The sequence below is a fragment of the Geotrypetes seraphini genome, chromosome 12 (assembly GCF_902459505.1).
Source record: "Geotrypetes seraphini chromosome 12, aGeoSer1.1, whole genome shotgun sequence".
Classification (NCBI taxonomy): Eukaryota; Metazoa; Chordata; class Amphibia; order Gymnophiona; family Dermophiidae; genus Geotrypetes; species Geotrypetes seraphini.
In genome coordinates this window covers 75,083,241-75,102,377 of record NC_047095.1, presented here as the reverse complement: position 1 = coordinate 75,102,377, position 19,137 = coordinate 75,083,241, and the positions used below count along the sequence as shown (strand labels likewise).

General features: G+C 42.8%; 1 protein-coding gene across 1 annotated transcript in view; it reads left to right on the top strand.

Annotated features, from left to right (window-relative positions):
- Positions 1–19,137, top strand: part of PTPRF (protein tyrosine phosphatase receptor type F) — a 953,410-nt gene that overhangs the window by 825,717 nt on the left and 108,556 nt on the right. The window contains exons 25-26 of the mRNA XM_033915537.1: positions 4,281–4,400; positions 17,768–17,922. Of these exons, the coding sequence (XP_033771428.1) occupies positions 4,281–4,400; positions 17,768–17,922 (275 nt within the window). The remainder of the gene's footprint in view (positions 1–4,280; positions 4,401–17,767; positions 17,923–19,137) is intronic.

Below are 19,137 nucleotides of genomic sequence, written 5' to 3'. Positions count from 1 at the left end.
GATTACTTGTGGTTTTATATGCTGGAGCAGCATTTCCAGTTCTCTTCACTCCCTTTTGGCCTAGCATTGGCACTTCACACCTTTACCAAGGTCATGGTGGTGAAGTAGAGCTGCTTATTCTACATCACTGGGGATCTTATGTTTTGTGTGGTGGATCATCTTCCCAAGACTCTGCCTGACAGCAGGCCTAGATCCTCCGTAATCATAGGTGCCTATTATCAAAGATGGTGTTCTCTGCTGACTTGCAGGTTTTACAGCGCTGTTAGTGTCCAGTGTAATGTCCTTGTAAAACATTCTTCACAGCAGGGACTTAAGCACTCACAAAGACACACAAATAGCATTCCAGAAAAAAACAGTCCTGGTACCCCATGACTCACACTGAAAAAAGGCAGTAAATGTCCAGCTTTGTTTTAAAAGACCTTTTCATCTTAATCTGTGTTAAAAGTCCATCTCAGTGGTGTTAGCAGTTCACCTCTGCAAGATAGGGATCCAAGTGCAACCATATTTGGATGATTGACTAATCAGAGCCCTATCCCTGGAGGAAGGAGAATAGACATTTTCGAGAGTGATTCAACTTCTTCAGGACCTGGGATGGATAGTCAACTTCTAGAAGAGTCAACTGGAGAGTCAACTGAGAGTTTTGTTCAACATGGCCTTGGGCCAGGTTTTTCTTCCCGAGCCTTGCAACTTCAGAAGCAGATTTCAGAGTGCTTTAGATTCCAACTCCCATGGCGTGGCATTATCTGTAGGTCATGGGGTTGATGGTGGCAGCCATATTGATGGTCCCTTGGGTGAGAGCATACATGCGACCTCTCCAAGACTTGCTGGTCTCCTCAGACGGACTTGCTTCAGCCGTTACTGGTTACTGGAAGCGAGGAACAGCCTTTGGTGGTGGCTGCAGACAGCTTCCCTCTCAAGGGGCAGGCCTCTCCGCATTTCCGCTTGGGGAGATACCAACAACCGATGGTTGGGGAGGTTATTGCAACAGATATCAAGTTCAGGGTCATTGATTACTGGCTCAGCAGAAGTGGTTTATAAATTGTCTTGAACTCGGAGTCATTTGGCTAGCTCTGCAGGCCCTGGAAAAGTCTCTGGAAGACAAGGCAGTCAGATATTTCTCAGACAATGCGACAGTGGTGGCTTATGTCAATAGGCAAGGAGGCACCAGAAGTGCCCCATTATGCCTAGAAGCTCAACTCCTTCTCATTTGGTGGGCAGAAGCTTATTTATAGGCTCTATTGGACACACAAGTAGCAGGAATGGAAAATGCGCAGGTCAACTTTCTCAGTCGACACTCTTTCGGCTCAGGGGGAATGGTCACTGTCCTCCCTGGTGTACAATTCCATTGTTCGGCATTGGGGGCATCCACAGATGGATCTCATGACCTCAGCCAAAAACACAAAGGCATCTAGCCCAGGGGTAGGCAATTCCGGCCCTCGAGATCCGGAGCCAGGTCAGGTTTTCAGGATATCCACAATGAATATGTATGAAATGGATTTGCATGCACTGCCTCCTTGAGATGTAAATCTATCTCATGCATATTTATTGTGGATATTCTGAAAACCTGACCTGGCTACGGCTCTCGAAGACCGGAATTGCCTACCCCTGATCTAGCTGAAGATATGAACCCAGAAATGTGGGGTTGGACGTGTTATTCAACTGTGGCTTGGAAGGAGCTCTTGTGCATGTTTCCCCCATGGCCCATGTTAGGTCAAATCATTTGCAGGATTGCAAGTTATCTTGGGTTGATAGTCCTGGTGGCGCCCGATTGGCCCCACAGACCATGGTATGCAGACCTAGTTTGCCTTCAAAGGGATGAGGACCTCAGACTGCCAGTCCAAATGGATTTTCTCATTCAGGGACTAGTCCCTATAGAGAATCTGGAACACTTTGGGCTTATGACATGACTCATGAGCGGGTTGCCCTGGCGAGCAAAAGTTACTCGGTTGTTTATCATCGCCACTCTGCTTAGAGCTAAGAAGCCTGGAAGTACTTTCATCAGAGGTGTGCAGTGGATGATGTTGAGCCCTTTTGAGCTCCTATTTCAGTGGTACTGGACTTTTTGCAAGAGGGACAAAGGGTCTGTCGGTCATATCGGTGAAAGTGCAGATAACAGACCTTTCCTGTTTCCAAGCTCAGGAGGGAAAGGAGGCCCTCTGGCTTCTCATCCAAATGTTGCCCAGTTTATTAATGGGGCTCATTGGTTGTACCCTTCGGTGCATCCTCCATTCCCATCCTGGAATCTTAACACCATCTTGCAAGATCTCAGTAGAGCTCTATATGAGCCCTTATGGGAGACTTCCCTTCTGGATCTTACGGTCAAGATGGCAATTACGTCAGCAAGATGAGTCTCTTATTTATAAGCTCTGTCCTGTAGAGAGCCATTCCTTAAGTTTACGGAAGCAGAGTTTTCCTTACGCATGGTTCCATCCTTCTTACCGAAAGTAGTTTCTGCCTTCCATGTCAATCAGGAAGTCTGCCCACTTTTCACCCTAAGGGATGTAAGAAAAAGGATAAAGCATTGCACTTGCTTGAACGTTTTAATGTTAATGGATATGTTTGTTACAGAGCAGAACAGAATTGTAGTGCTGGGGATTTTTCCCCATTTCCTTCTTTCCAAAATGTCTGTCATTACAGTGTTCCTTGATTGCTTTTGTATAAACTGAAGGGGCAGGAGTAGCTGCCTGGGAAGGAGGTGGAGTTCAAAGATGATTGACAGCATTCTATAAGCAACTTGTGGATTCATATGCATAACCCTACAGTTCAGAACCATGAGACACATCTACAAGAAAGAAGATTATCGAGGTAAGAACTTGATCTTTCTTTAGGACAGAACTGTTACTTAAGTAATGATTGATTAATCTTTCACCATAACATATAAAAAGACTGTCCTTGAAACTAATGACCAACAAACCAGAAAAAAAAAAAATGAGCTTTTTTTTTTTTTTTTTTAATACAACACATAATTAAGCTGTAAAATGTTCTGCAGAAGTACCAACATAGCAGAATTCAAAAGAGGACTGGGCAGATTTTGAAGAAAAAGTTCATCAAAATTAGTCAGGTTCAGTTGGGAGAGCCATTGCTCAGCCTTGGGAGTGAGTTATAAGAAATGGATCTAACTTTTGGGGTCTGCCTACTATTTGTGGCCCAGACTAGCCACTGTGAGTGGCAGGATGATGGACAGAGTGGAACTTGGCCAGACTCAGCATGACTTTTCATATGTTGCTATGCAGGGGGAGATGAGCTGAAGGAGAGACAGTGTAGAGAACAACACAGTACCAAGGAATGACCAGTAGTAGGTACAAGTAATAACTAGAATTTAATATCAAATAAAGTAAAAGCCCATACTGCAAATCCTAGACCATGGTAATGGAGAGTCTGAGGAAATGAAAGAAAAACGAAACCTGAATTGTTCAATGGTACCGGTAAGTATATTTTGGCAAAGAGAGATCACTTCTCAAAGTACACTTGTAGCTCGGTACTCATTCATTGGTTCCGGGAGATTCGACAAGTACCAAACAAATTTTTCCAATAAGGACTAATATAAATAGATTTAATGCATTCCCAAACCAAAGACAATGCTTATTTTAAAGGCAATATGTAAAAAAAATAGGGTTGTTTATCATTACTTTCTGATTCCTATGTAGAATTTAGGAGACATTTAAAGACATATTTGTTCTTGAAACATTTAGGTAACTATCTGGCATGGATATTGTAATGAACCATCTAGCTCATTATAGTATTATTTCTAATTATTTGGTTATCTAATTTCATTTCTTAATTGTAATTTTACAGCCTTGCGGAATATAAATTGATTATTATTACTTTACATAAAAAATAAACCTAAAAATTAATAAATGCAGTACTGTACTTAGATATTTGCCTATTATTTCTTTTTCTTTTTTTTTGCTCAATGGTGGTGCAAAGTAATTTTCTTTTCTGCTCAGAGCTATCACTGCTCATTTTCTTAGGAAACATGATTAGAAAAAAGGCACCAAAATAAACAAGATGAACACAAGCTAAGACCACAAGGAGATAGACACAGGGCACGAGCTAAGGCATGACCCTGAGTCACAAGGTAACCGACACCAACAAGTTCTAGATTATACATTGAATACCAAACAAACAACGAGTACTGGGACACAATTTTCTTGTCAGAATGCAACGCGTACTAAATTTGATGAGTTTCAAAGCAGTTGAGTATTGAGATACCACTGTATTTTTTTTAATTTAATCAGATTTTCAGAAAATTAGCTGCTTCTTTTTCCTTTACTTTGAAGGTAAAATGTGACCAGTATTGGCCATGTCGTGGCTCTGAGACTTACGGAATGATCCAGGTGACCCTTCTGGACACAGTGGAGTTGGCTACATACACTATGAGAACATTGGCACTTTACAAGGTAAAAAGTTATTCTTAGCTATTCTTAGGTTAGCACCACTTGATCTCAGGATGGCAAGTTTAAAAAAAAAAAAAAAGCCAAAACCAACCTGAATTACTACCTAACATTTATTCTTAAAGAATCCCGAAACCTAGAAACACATAAGCTGACCCATTTCCAGGTTAATGTAAAATTTAAACAGCAATATTGGTCACATATAAAATGATACAAACATAAAGCTATTCTAAAGGTGTCACAACACAATTTTTGCCATTTATGAACGTAACTTGAGCTTAAGGGTAGGGTGATCCAGAAAAATCTAAAATTGGAAAAACTGTTCAAATCGAAGATTTTCCCATGAATTTAATTGTGCTTGATCAGAAAAGAATTATTAAAAAAATAAAAAAAAAACCATCCTGGGGCAACTCAAAACCACTGATTCTAGTCTGACAGACACTCCATTCCTGAACCTGTGGGCAGTCAATCCCTTCTCACGAGAATTCTTGTAGAGAGCTTCATTAGCATTCTTTGGCTCCCCCTCCCATCCTTCTGAGCTATCCTACAATTCCTCAGTTGTTTCTCTACAAGCAAAGATGATAACATAGTAACATAGTAGATGATGGCAGATAAAGACCCGAATGGTCCATCAATCTGCCCAACCTGATTCAATCTAAAATTTTTCTTCTTAGCTATTTCTGGGTAAGAATCCAAAGCTCTGCCTGGTAATGTGCTCAGGTTCCAACTACTGAAGTCTCCGTCAAAGCTCACTCTAGCCCATCTACACCATCCCAGCCATTAACGCCCTCCTCAGCCCATCCTCAACCAAATGGCCATATACAGACACAGACTATGCAAGTCTGCCCAGTACTGGCCTTAGTTCTCCACTATTTACTATTATTTTCTGATTCTAGATCCTCTGTGTTCATCCCATGCTTTTTTTAACTCTGTCATCATTTTTCTCTCCACTACCTCTCTTAGAAGCATAGAAAGTGACGGCAGAAAAAGGCCGAGGCCCATCGAGTCTGCCCACACCATTGACCCACCCCCTATTTAATCGCTCTCTGATGACCTTTCCCTCGTAGAGATCCGACATGAGCATCCCATCTGTTCTTAAAATCTGGCCTCGATCACATGCACTGGGAGCTTATTCCAGCTGTCAACCGCTCTTTTGGTGAAGAAGTATTTCCTGGTGTCGCCATGAAACTTCCCGCCCTTTATTTTCAGCGGGTGTCCTCTTGTGGCCGAGGGTCCTTTAAGAAGGAAAATATCATCTTCTACCTTGTACGACCAGTGACATACTTAAACATCTCAATCATGTCTCCTCTCTCCCTATGTTCTTCGAGAGAGTTTAGCCGCAATTCGTTCAGCCTTTCTTGGAAGCGCATTCCAGGCATCCACTACCCTCTCTGTAAAGAAGAACTTCCTTACATTGTTTTTGAGTCTACCATCCCTCAACCTCAAATTATGTCCTCTGGTTTTACCATTTTCCTTTTTCTTGAAAAGATTTTGTTCTACATTAATGCCTTTCGAGTATTTGAATGTTTGAATCATATCTCCCTTGTCCCTCCTTTCCTCTAGGGTATACATATTCAGGGCTTCCAGTCTCTCATGTCTTTTGGCACAAACCTCCTATCATTTTTGTCACCCTCCTCTGGACTGCTTCAAGTCTTTTTTTTGTCCTTTGCCAGATACAGTTTCCAAAACTGAACACAATACTCTTAAGTGGGGCCTTACCAACGACCTGTACAGGGGCATCAACACCTTCTTTCTTCTACTGGTTACACCTCTCTTTATACAGCCCAGCATCCTTCTGGCAGCAGCTACCGCCTTGTTGCATTGGTTTTTTGCCTTTAGATCTTCAGAAACTATCACCCTAAGGTTCCTCTCCCCATCTGTGCATATCAGCCTCTCACCTTCCGATTATTAATCCCCAAATGCATTACTCTGCATTTCTTTGCATTGAATTTTAGTTGCCAGATATTAGACCATTCCTCTAATAAAACTTCTCTCTTAATCCTTTATCTTGTATTGTTGCTCATAAACACAATCTGCCATAACTACTGCACCAGAATATAGAATCCACTACACAATTGATGTACTGGGTGGATAAGTTACATTTTCAGAGACCGGAATATGTATGTGGCCATTGGAAAACTAAAACACCTCTGCTCTCCTTACAGTGACTTTCAAATTAGCAGAACTAACCCAACTCGGTGTAGTTCAGTGCTTAGAAGGGAAGGTTACTAAAAGAACTCAAACATGAAATTGCTGACCTGCCGTTAGTGATATGTAACCTGTCGCTAAAATCGTCTGTAGTACCTGAAGATTGGAGGGTGGCCAATGTTACACCAATTTTTAAAAAGGGCTACAGGGGAGATCTGGGAAATTACAGACCGGTAAGCCTCACCTTGGTGCTGGGCAAAATGGTAGAAATGATTATAAAAAATAAAATTGTGGCACACGTAGACAAACATGGGTTCAGCCAAGGGAGATCTTGCCTCACAAATTTGCTTGACTTCTTTGAAGGTGTGAATAAACATGTGGATAAAGGTGAACTGGTTGATATAGTGTATCTAGATTTTCAGAAAGCTTTTGATAAAGTTCCTCACGAGAGGCTCCTGAGAAAATTAAAGAGTCATGGGATAGGTGGCAAAGTTCAGTTGTGGGTAAGAAATTGGTTATCGGATAGAAAAAAGAAGGTAGGGTTAAATGGTCATTTTTCTCAATGGAGAAGAGTAAACAGTGTAGTGCCGCAGAGGTCTGTACTGGGACCGATACTATTTAACTTATTTATAAATGATCTGGAAGTTGGAACGAGTGAGGTGATTAAATTTGCAGATGACACTAAACTATTCAAAGTTGTTAAAACGCATGTGGATTGTGAAAAATTGCAGGTGGACCTTAGGAAATTGGAAAACTGGGCGTCCAGGTGGCAGATGAAATTTAATGTGGACTAATGCAAAGTGATGCACATTGGGAAGAATAACCTGAATCACAGTTACCGGATGCTAGGGTCCACCTTGGGGATTAGCGCCCAAGAAAAGGATATTGGTAACGTTGTAGACAATACGATAAAACCTTTTGCTTAATGTGAGGCGGCAGCCAAAAAAGCAAACAGGATGCTGGGAATTATTAAAAAATGGATGGTTAACAAGACTAAGAATGTCATAATGCCCCTGTATCACTCCATGGTGCAACCTCATTTGGAGTATTGCATTCAATTCTAGTCTCCTTATCTCAAGAAAGATATAGCAGTCCTAGAAAAGATTCAAAGAGCGACCAAGATGGTAAGGGGGATGGAACTTCTCTCATATGAGGAAAGACTAAAATGGTTAGGGCTCTTCAGCTTGGAAAAGAGACGGCTGAGGGGAGATATGATTGAAGTCTACAAAATCCTGAGTGGAGTAAAACGGGTACAAGTGGATCGATTTTTTGCTCTGTCAAAAATTACAGAGACTAGGGAACACTCGATGAAATTACACATAAATACTTTTAAAACCAATAGGAGGAAATTTTTTTTCAGTCAGAGAATAGTTAAGCTCTGGAACACGTTACCAGAGGATGTGGAAAGAGCAGATAGCGTAGCTGATTTTAAGAAATGTTTGGACAGGATTCTGGAGGAAAAGTCCATAGATTGTTATTGAGAAAGACAAGGGGGAAGCCACTGCTTGCCCTGTATTGGTACCATGGAATATTGCTACACCTTGGGTTTTGGCCAGGTACTAGTGACCTGGATTGGCCTCCATGAGAACAGGCTACTGGGCTTGATGGACCATTGGTCTGACCTAGTAAGGCTGTTCTTATGTTCTTAAATCCTGATTTATTATGGCTCAGATTCAGGGTAATAAATATTTACTGATAAAATATTTTCTTTTACTTATCTCAACATCATAAAATCACAAAAGTTCATAAGGGTAGTAGCAAAGATGTTATACACACTTCATTAAATGAACACACATACTCATGAAGAGCCCATAAAAAAACTTTGAGGAATTTGAAAGAAACCCCTGATTTAAAAAAAAAAAATATGTTCCTAATTAAATCTACTAAAAACCTCTGTAAACCACTTAGGGAAGTATGACCTTGTATTACATTCAGGAAAACATTGGAAATAAAAAAATCAGAATATATTAGATAACTCGGGGATTAATCACCAAAAAAGTTAACATTTTCCTAAAAGACCTAGTCAGTGAGAACATAAGAACATAAGAAGTTGCCTCTGCTGGGGCAGACCAGAGGTCCATCCTGCTCAGCGGTCCGCTCCTGCGGCGGCCCATCAGGTCCACTGCCTGAACAGTGGTCTCTGACTAATTTTGAAATTTACCTCTAATCCTGTCCCTATAACCTTACCTCTACTCCTGTCTGTACCCCTCAATCCCTTTGTCCTCTAGGTACCTGTCCAGTCCTTCTTTGAAGCTCTGTAGCATACTTCTGCCTATCACATCCTCCAGCAGCGCGTTCCATGTATCCACCACCCTCTGGGTGAAAAAGAACTTCCTGGCGTTTGTTCTAAACCTTTCCCCTTTCAATTTCTCTGAGTGCCCCCTTGTACTTGTGGTTCCCCTTAGTTTGAAAATTCTGTCCCTGTCCACTTTTTCTATGCCCTTCATGATCTTGAAGGTTTCTATCATGTCTCCCCTGAGTCGTCGCTTTTCCAGGGAGAAAAGCCCCAATTTTTTTCAGTCTGTCAGTATATGAAAGGTCCCCCATACCCTTTATTAGCTTAGTTGCTGTTCTCTGGACTCTCTCAAGTACCGCCATGTCCTTCTTGAGGTACGGCGACCAAAACTGGACACAGTACTCCAGGTGCGGGCGCAACAGTGCACGATACAGTGGCAGGATGACTTCCTTCGTCCTGGTCGTAATACCCTTCTTAATGATGCCCAACATTCTGTTTGCCTTCCTTGAGGCTGTGGCGCACTGCGCCGACGCCTTCAATGATGTGTCTACCATCACTCCCAGGTCTCTTTCAAGGTTACTCACTCCTAGCGGTGATCCCCCCATTTTGTAAGTGAACATCGGGTTCTTTTTCCCTACATGCATGACCTTGCATTTCCCTATGTTGAAGCTCATTTGCCACTTTTTGGCCCACTCTTCCAGCGCTGTCAGATCCTTTTGGAGATTTTTGCAGTCCTCCTTGCTTTCAACCCTGCTGTATAATTTGGTGTCATCCGCAAATTTAATAACCTCACATTTTGTTTCTGCCTCCAGGTCGTTAATAAATATATTGAACAGGAGCGGTCCCAGCACCGACCCCTGCGGAACTCCGCTCGTGACCCATTGCTAGTCTGAGTAATGGCCCTTTATTCCAACCCTCTGTTTCCTGTCCGCCAGCCAGTTTTTGATCCATCGGTGGACCTCCCCTTGCACCCCATGGTTCCATAGCTTCCTTAGCAGTCTTTCATGTGGTACCTTGTCAAAGGCTTTTTGGAAGTCAAGGTAAATGATGTCTATAGATTCCCCTTTATCCACCTGGCTGTTTACCCCCTCAAAGAAATATAATAAGTTAGTGAGGCATGACCTGCCCTTGCAGAAGCCATGCTGCTCGGCTTTAGCTGCCCAGTGTTTTCAATGTGTTCCCAGATGCAGTCTTTAATCAGCGCTTCCATCATCTTTCCCGGGACCGAGGTCAAGCTCACCGGCCTGTAGTTTCCTGGGTCTCCCCTTGAGCCTTTCTTGAAGATGGGCATGACATTTGCTATTTTCCAGCCTTCCGGAATCTCTCCAGTTTTTAAGGATAGGTTGCATATTTGTCTAAGTGGCTCAGCTATTTCGTTCCTTAGTTCCTTGAGTACCCTTGGGTGAATGCCGTCCGGACCTGGCGATTTGTCGCTCTTTAGCCTGTCTATCTGCCTGAGGACATCCCCTTTGCTAACCTCTAGATGGACCAGATTTTCATCCCGATCTCCTTTTACGATCTCCTCGGGTTCTGGAATGTTGGTTGTGTCCTCCCTCGTGAAGACCGAAGTGAAGAACTCATTTAGCCTGTCAGCTATCTCCTTTTCCTCTTTTACCACTCCCTTTCTGTCTCCATCATCCAAGGGTCCCACTTCCTCCCTTGCTGGTTGCTTCCCCTTGACGTACCTGAAGAATGATTTGAAGTTTGTTGCTTCCCTCGCCAGTCTCTCTTCATATTCTCTTTTTGCTTTCCTAACCACTCGGTGACACTCCTTTTGGTGTTTTTTGTGCTCCTTTTGGTTGTCCTCTGATTTGTCCTTTTTCCATTTTTTGAATGATGCCTTCTTGTCACTTATTGCCTTTTTCACTGCATTTGTTGTCCACACTGGGTTTTTTGTTCTATTCTTTTTGCACCCTTTCCTGAACTTGGGGACGCACAGGTTTTGTGCTTCGTGCACCGTGCCCTTGAGTAAGGTCCAGGCTTTTTCTATGGACTCCATCTTCCTTGCGGTGTCGTTGAGTTTCTTACCCACCATTTTCCTCATGGCATCATAATTCCCTTTTTTGAAGTTCAGTGCTGTCGTAGTTCTTTTCACCTTTGATGATCCAATTTCTAGCCTGTACTGGATCGTGTTGTGATCGCTGTTTCCTAGTGGGGCTAGTACCACCACCTCTTTAGCAGGTCCCCCATGTCCGGTGAAGATTAGGTCAAGAGTGCCTGGTAGTAGTAGCAGCAGTAGTAGCAGCAGCTCTAATGAACCATGATCTTCAGGTGTTTCCCTACCTAGACGACTGGCTCAAGGATTCCACATCTCATGGGGTTATTGTAGCGACCCAACGGACTACGTGGTTCCTACAAAGTTTGGGATTCAAAATCAATTTTCCCAAATCTCAATTTCAGCCCTCTCAGAATCTGCAGTTCATCGGAGCTGTTCTGGACACTATCCAACTCAGAGCATTCCTTCCGTAACAATGTATGGAAGCTCTCCTTCAACTCTGTCATACAGTGTCTTCCCACTCTTCAATCTCAGCGAGACACATGATGGTACTACTAGGTCACATGGCCTCCACAGTACACATGACTCCTTTTGCCAGACTTCACCTCAGAATTCCTCAGTGGACCTTGGCATCTCAGTGGACGCAGGCTTGCGACCCACTTTCTCAACACATAGCAGTCACTCCTTCCTTGAAGCAGTCTCTCCACTGGTGGATGCTCTCTTCCATTCTCTCCAGAGGCTTACTGTTTCAACCGCCCCCCCATCAGAAGGTCCTCACAACAGATCCTCGACCTACGCTTGGGGCGCTCATCTTGATGGTCTCCGTACTCAAGGCCTCTGGACCAGTATGGATCGTCTATATCACATCAATCTGTTGGAACTCAGAGCGATCTTCAACACTCTCAAAGCTTTTCAACATCTTCTTCACCAGGTAGTCCTCATTCAGACGGACAACCAAGTTGCCATGTACTATGTCAACAAACAGGGAGGGACGGGATCTTCCTCCCTTTGTCAAGAAGCTCTGAAGGTTTGGGAATGGTCAATTCATCTCAATACTTTCCTCAAAGCTGTCTACATCCAAGAAACAAAAAATTGCTTAGCGGACAACTTGAGTCATCTTCTGCAACCTCATAAATGGACACTACATTCCTCGCCTCTACATCACATTTTTTCACAGTGGGGAATGCCTCAGATAGATCTCTGCAGCTCCCCAAAACCACAAACTGCCTCAATTCTGCTCCAGGATATATTCTCCTCATCGCCTCAAGGCAGATGCTTTCCTACTGGAATGGAAGAATCTCTTCCTGTATGCATTCCCTCTGTTCTCTCTCATTCTCAATACTCTTGTCAAGTTGAAGAACGTTCATACCACCATGATTCTGATTGCTCCTCGGTGGCCGAGACAACCTTGATACTCCCTTTTACTTCAACTCAGCAACAGGGAGCCATATCTTCTGCCAGTTTTTCCGTCTCTGCTTACACAGAGTCAAGGATCTCTACTTCATCCCAACCTGCAGTCTCTACACCTGACAGCTTGGTACCTCTCAACATAACTCCTCTTCAGTTTTTTCAACCTGTAAGAGACATTTTAGAGGCTTCTAGAAAGCCTACCACTAGACAATGCTACCACAAAAAATGGACTAGATTTTCTACATGGTGCATCTCTCGCGATAAGGAGCCTCAACATTCCTCCTTATCTTCTGTGCTAGATTATCTTTTGCACTTATCCACCTCTGGCCTCAAGTCTACATCGATTTAAGTCCATCTCAGTGTAAATGCTGCTTTACATCAGCCTACTGAAGGGAAACCCTTCTCTGCTCATCCGGTGGTTTCCAGATACATGAAAGGACTTTTCAATGTCAAACCTCCTCTCAAACCGTCTGCAGTGGTTTAGGATCTCAATATTCTTGCTCAATTAATGAAGCCTCCATTTGAACCAATGTCTATGGCTCATCTGAAGTATCTCACTTGGAAAGCGGTGTTTCTCATTGCCCTCACTTCTGCTCGAAGATTCAGTGAGCTGCAAGCTTTAGTTGCTGATTTTCCTTTCACTATGTTCTATCATGACAAGGTGGTCCTTCGTACTCATCCTAAATTCCTACCTAAAGTGGTTTCAGAATTTCATCTCAACCAATCCATTGTTCTTCCAGTGTTCTTTCCAAAGCCTCATTCTCACCCTGGAGAATCAGATTTCATACTCTGGACTGTAAATGTGCTTTGGCTTTCTATTTGGAATGCACCAAACCACACAGGACTGCTCCTTTGATCAAAACAAGTTGGGACATCCAATCTCTAACCGTACCATCTCCAACTGGCTGGCTGCTTGTATTTCTTTCTGCTATGCCCAGGCTGGATTACAACTACAGAGTCGAGTCACAGCCCATAAAGTCAGAGCAATGGCAGCTTCAGTGGCTTTCCTCAGATCTACACCTATTGAGGAAATTTGCAAAGCTGCTACTTGGTTCTCAGTTCATACTTTCACTTCTCACTATTGTCTGGATGTTTTCTCCAGACAGGATGGCCATTTTGGCCAGAGAGTATTATAAAATTTATTCTCCTAAGTTGCCAACGCTCCCACCATCCCATTCTGGTTAGCTTGGAGGTCACCCATATGTGAGAATAGGCTGCCTGCTTGTCCTGGGATAAAGCACATACTTCGTAACAGGTGTTATCCAGGAACAGCAGGCAGCTATTCTCACAACCCACCCACCTCCCCTGGTTGGCTTCTCTGCTAGCTATCTGAACTAAGGAGACTCGCCCTGCGCTAGGCGGGAGGGCACTCGTGCATGCGCGGTGCGGCTGTCTCGAAACTTCTGAGTTTCTACAAGCAAGTCTGCTTGTGAGGCTTCCACATCTGGGCTCCATCGATGACGTCACCCATATGTGAGAATAGCTGCCTGCTGTCCCTGGACATCAACTGTTACGGTAAGTAACTGTGCTGTACTGACAATGGTATAAGCGAAGAAAACCTTAGACCCTCAACCTTTTTTTCTAATCACAGTGCTTCTGCAAAACAGACCAGCACGTAAAGCATAAATTTCTCTAGTCATGTCTTGTCCGGCACTCATACTGATACCGTAACAGCTCTGCTAGATATGCAGTTAGGAGCAACCTCTCAGAAGACATTGCGTGATATTAAGAGATGGGCATAAGAATACAATATATCTAACAGTACCCCAATCAATCAAAGCCATATGAACCCCATAGCTTTTCTTAATATCTTTAAACAAACTTCAGCTTCCCATAATATATCCCACAGGTGTTCCCTATCAAGCTGCTTCTGAAAAAAACCCCAACTTTACAAACTAAGACCATGATCTTACCTGACGAGGGTTTTCCCAGAGATAGAACAGAGTATGGCACCAAACTGTTTGACTGAAATAACTATGTGAACAGGCTACATACATGCCCCTAATTCTTAAACATATTCCTCAGTTCTTAATTCTATCTCAGGAGATCAAAAAAGAAATCTACCACAAAAAGTGTAGATAAAATAGTCAAAACTATGAGGAGTATTTGACGGCTTACTGAAGTTAGTAAGCTCATAGCCAAAGTCTCATCGTGTTACTAATGAATGGTCATTTTTATTCTAATCTAATCTAGTCTTCAATTTATATACCGGGTCATCTCCCAGCGGAGCTCGACTCGGTTTACAAGTAATTAAAGACCAGAAGAAAAAAAACCCCGAACAAGAGCATAAGAGAAAATAAGTGTTGTAGAGCAATCAATTCGTTGAAACTTTACGGAAACTGTTCAAGTATTATGTAAATAGTAAAGTTTTTAGGACTTTACGAAATTGTTGTAACTGACCTATCAATCTGACAGTCAGGACCCAGCAGCGGCAATTCTTATGTTCTTATGTTTGCGCAATGTGCACGAGTGCCTCTTAACTGCACAAAGTATAACTTTGAGAAATGCAACAAACTCGGAAGTGTGTCGGACATAGTATTTCTCCCCCCCCTCCATTATACACATAAGGCAAATAAAGATATCTGCAATCTGACTGCACCAGCCTCACAGGTGAACTCGATACCTGATTTCAGGAAAGGGAAATCCATAAACAGAGCAGCCAATTTGCTGAAAATGAAGGCATTCTAAGAATAACAGAATTTCCTTCCCGGCCCACCTCACGCACTCCCTGCACACTGAAGAGCCCAGGAGCACCCCGATTCAACTTTCTTAGCCTTCCTTTGAAAGGGGGGAAGTAGGGGAGGCAGAGCCCTGTCGCATGTCTTTATTTTCGATTGGCCACAGCTGGGTTGAGTGCGGACGCTATTTAAATGCATGGGAGGGGAGGGTGGACTCCATACATAGAGCAGGCTGACTTCCTGCTCTAGCCTTGCACATGCCACCGCCCGACCAATCAGCAGTAATGCACACTGAGCGCCTATGTGCTGAGCTCACTGCTCAGCATGGCTGTTCCTGCCGCGGCACCGGACCCGGACCGGTGTCATCTTGAAAATTAGGTAGACCTCAAAATGGGAGCCCCGTTTCCATCCCCGTGGGAGTCCCGTCAGCCTTGGAGGGGTCCCTGTGGGAGTCCCATGAGCCTGGAAGGGGTCCCCATGGAAGTCCTATTGACCTTGGGGGAATCCCCGTGGGACCCACAGGATTCCCACGATCCCTGTTCCCATGCAGACCTCTAATACGGAGCCTATCATCTCTTATCTTCATCCTATGCCCTCTCATTCTAGAGCTTCCTTTCAAATGAAAGGAGGGTTATAGAAAAAAATCCAGAGTGGATTACTTCTGCACAGGCTCGCGGCCTGGGGGAGATAACTAATTTATCTAGAATGACACATCTATCTACGGTAGCAGAACGAGACTTGGGGGTAATCGTCAGTGAGGACATGAAGTCTGCCAATCAAGTGGAGCAGGCTTCGTCCAAGGCAAGACAAATCATGGGCTGCATACGAAGGGGTTTCGTCAGTCGTAAGGCGGAAGTCATTATGCCATTGTATAGATCCATGGTGAGGCCCCACCTGGAATACTGTGTGCAATTCTGGAGGCCGCATTATCGCAAGGATGTGCTGAGACTGGAGTCGGTGCAAAGAATGGCCACCCGGATGGTCTCGGGACTCAAGGATCTACCATACGAAAAACGGCTTGACAAATTACAGCTATACTCGCTCGAGGAGCGCAGAGAGAGGGGGGACATGATCGAGACGTTCAAGTATCTTACGGGCCGCATCGAGGCGGAGGAAGATATCTTATTTTTCAAGGGTCCCACGACAACAAGAGGGCATCCGTTGAAAATCAGGGGCGGGAAACTACGAGGTGACACCAGGAAATTCTTTTTCACTGAAAGAGTGGTTGATCGCTGGAATAGTCTTCCACTACAGGTGATTGAGGCCAGCAGCGTGCCTGATTTTAAGGCCAAATGGGATCGGCACATGGGATCTCTTCACAGGGCAAAGGTAGGGGAGGGACATTAAGGTGGGCAGACTGGATGGGCCGTGGGCCCTTATCTGCCGTCTATTTCTATGTTTCTATGTTACTGGAAAAGATGTTAGCAAGGCAAGAACCTAATTTCTTTATACCCATATTGCATTAAAAATCATATCTCAACCACCTTCTCTACCCTTTGCGGCTCTTTGTAAATCTTGGGTCAAACATTTTGGATAAAATGGCTCTTTGCTTTAAAAAGGTTGTTATGGTTACTGAATGAAAATGGTGTGAGTAAGCTGCAAATAATTCATGTACACCCTGTTTGTGGACCAGACAGATGATTTAGTTGTGACCAGTAAATAGCATATTGTTAGGTGCTATGCCATTCTGTAGTCAGTGTCATCAAGTGCAAAAACTGGGCTAAGGCAAGGCTGTCTTTCATTTACGGTTCACAGAATTCATCAAAGTATAAAGTTCATAGGTTCACACTTAACTCTGTGAGGAATCCCTTTCTTCTTAGCTTAACCCAAACAGTGTTGAAAGTGTTGTATTCACTACGTTGAGCCAATTCTCTAACTCCAGCTGAGTTTCAGTTGAGCCCAAAATCAGGGAGGTTTACAGTGTGAATAGTACAAAATTTTCTGAAATGCAATTACTTCATTTATTACAATGAATTCAAGCAAACACTATTTTCTCAGATTCTAATTATAAATACACAAATAAATCGTTTTCCTGCTGAGTAACCACCGTGGAGCTCCTTATCAGTGTAGAGGCTACCCGGTCACATGACCACTAATGAACCTATCCTCTGTAAGCGTTTTTGTCTGCAAAACCATTATCCATTAAGATGCTAAGTCATTTTAGCAGGCCACTCAACTTCAGGATTCTATGGTATGCCAATCAAATATCAATTTTTGTTCTTTATAAAGTAAAGACTGAAACATATCACCCCCATGAGGTAAGATTACATTAATCAAGACCATGTATCTTAATTCATTTAAGGTATGTCCGGCTGCAATCGAGGAGCCTCCATTATTTTTGTTCTAATAGGGCTCAAATGCTCCGCAATTCTGTTCTTAATTTGACGTTGTGTGTGGCTATGTCATTGGCAGACATGGAATACTACTACTTATCATTTCTATAGTGCTGCTAGACATACGCAGCAGTGTACATTAAAGCATTCATGAGACGGTCCCTGTTCAGTAGAGCTTTGAATTGAATCAAACAGGACAAGTTTGTCTGTCTTGACTAGATTGTAAGCTCTTTTGAGAATGTACTGTCTCTTCTATGTTTTGATATACAGCACTGTGTATGTCTAGTAGCGCTATAGAAATGATTAGTAGTTATAGTACAAGTAGAGGATTGGGGAGTTTCTCACACATGGATACTTTACAAACGAGTAGAGGTTAGGAGTTAAAAGCAACCTTGAAAAATTGTGCTTTTAACTTTGAGCTGAATACCTTGACGTACTGACTCAGGCATTCTGTTATTATTGGTTAGTTGTGGAGCTGGTGCAGATGTCTGTGCCTTTAATATGCATTCTATAGTTGGGATCGGAATTATGCCATTGGGTGCATTTGTCAAGCCTTTGTATTTTGTCTGCAGAATGGCTCTAGTGAGAAGAGAGAGGTCCGACAATTCCAGTTCATGGCATGGCCAGATCATGGTGTCCCAGAGTATCCAACCCCTATCCTGGCCTTTTTAAGAAGGGTTAAAGCTTGTAACCCACCTGATGCAGGTCCTATGGTGGTACACTGTAGGTAAGGACTTCCAGTCTCTCTCTTACAGCAAAATCATGAGCTACTTCATGCTTCACTAACCACAATAGTTCTTCTCCACAGATTCATATTGTTGGATCTTGTAATCTAGTAAAGTTCAACCAGAAGAACTGGTTCCAAACTGTATAACTTAATTTGCTTAATTTGTATATCCTATAGTCAAAAAGCCAGAATAGAAATTCTGAAATTAAATGAAATTAATTTTTTCTTGTACTTGTTTAATTGGATTAATAACATTGCGTACAGCTCAGACCTTCATAGATGGAGTGGTATAAAACGGAATCTATTAATAAATATGTTCTTGGTACGTCTAGATCAATCCCAAAGACCTGCTCCTAGTCCTTTGTATTCTATCTTTGCACATGCACCCTTACCATTCAAAAGGAGGAAATTGTATGACGTTCAGTTTGATATGGTTTACACAGGGTGACTAATCAGTTCATGGGAACTTCCTAAAAACTTTTTTATAAGGAGCTGGGTATATCCTCAGCGCATGAGCGCAAAAAGTTCCCTACAAGGTTTTACCCACAAACATCACCTTCCGTCACCTCATGAACCTTTTAAGTGTATGAAAAAATAAATAATAAATTGCCATGTGCAAGTTTAGAATCAAAGAAATCATCAAAGTATCAATAAAAACGTTCAAATCAAACAGTTTTCTCCACTAAATCAAATTTGAAGGAAAACTTGGCTTTCATGAGTCTGCAAGTAGTCCAAGCTCTCTCTTTTAGAGGGTGTAAACCACTCATATAATTTCCTCCTTTTGAATGGTAAGGGTGCATGTTCAAAGAGAGAATACAAAGGACTAGGAGCAGGTCTTTGGGATTGATTTGCATTTTGATATTCTTGGTACGTCTAGACCAGTGTTTCTCAATTGGATGCTGGAGTACCCCTTTGCCAGTCAGGTTTCTAGGATATCCACAATGAATATGCATAAACTTGATTTGTATACATTGCCTCCATTATATGCAAATGTCTTTCATGCATATTCATTGTGGATATCCTGAAAATATAACTGGCGAAGGGGTACTCCAGGACCAAAGGGAGAAACACTAGTCTAGACCATAGCTATTGGGGCTATCCCAGTTTGTCTGTAACCCACCCCAAAAAGCACTTCTTTCAACCTGTGTCCTCACAGAGTTTAACATTTTTATTGTTTGGTTTATCACTTTATTTCTATCATTTTTAAATTAATTA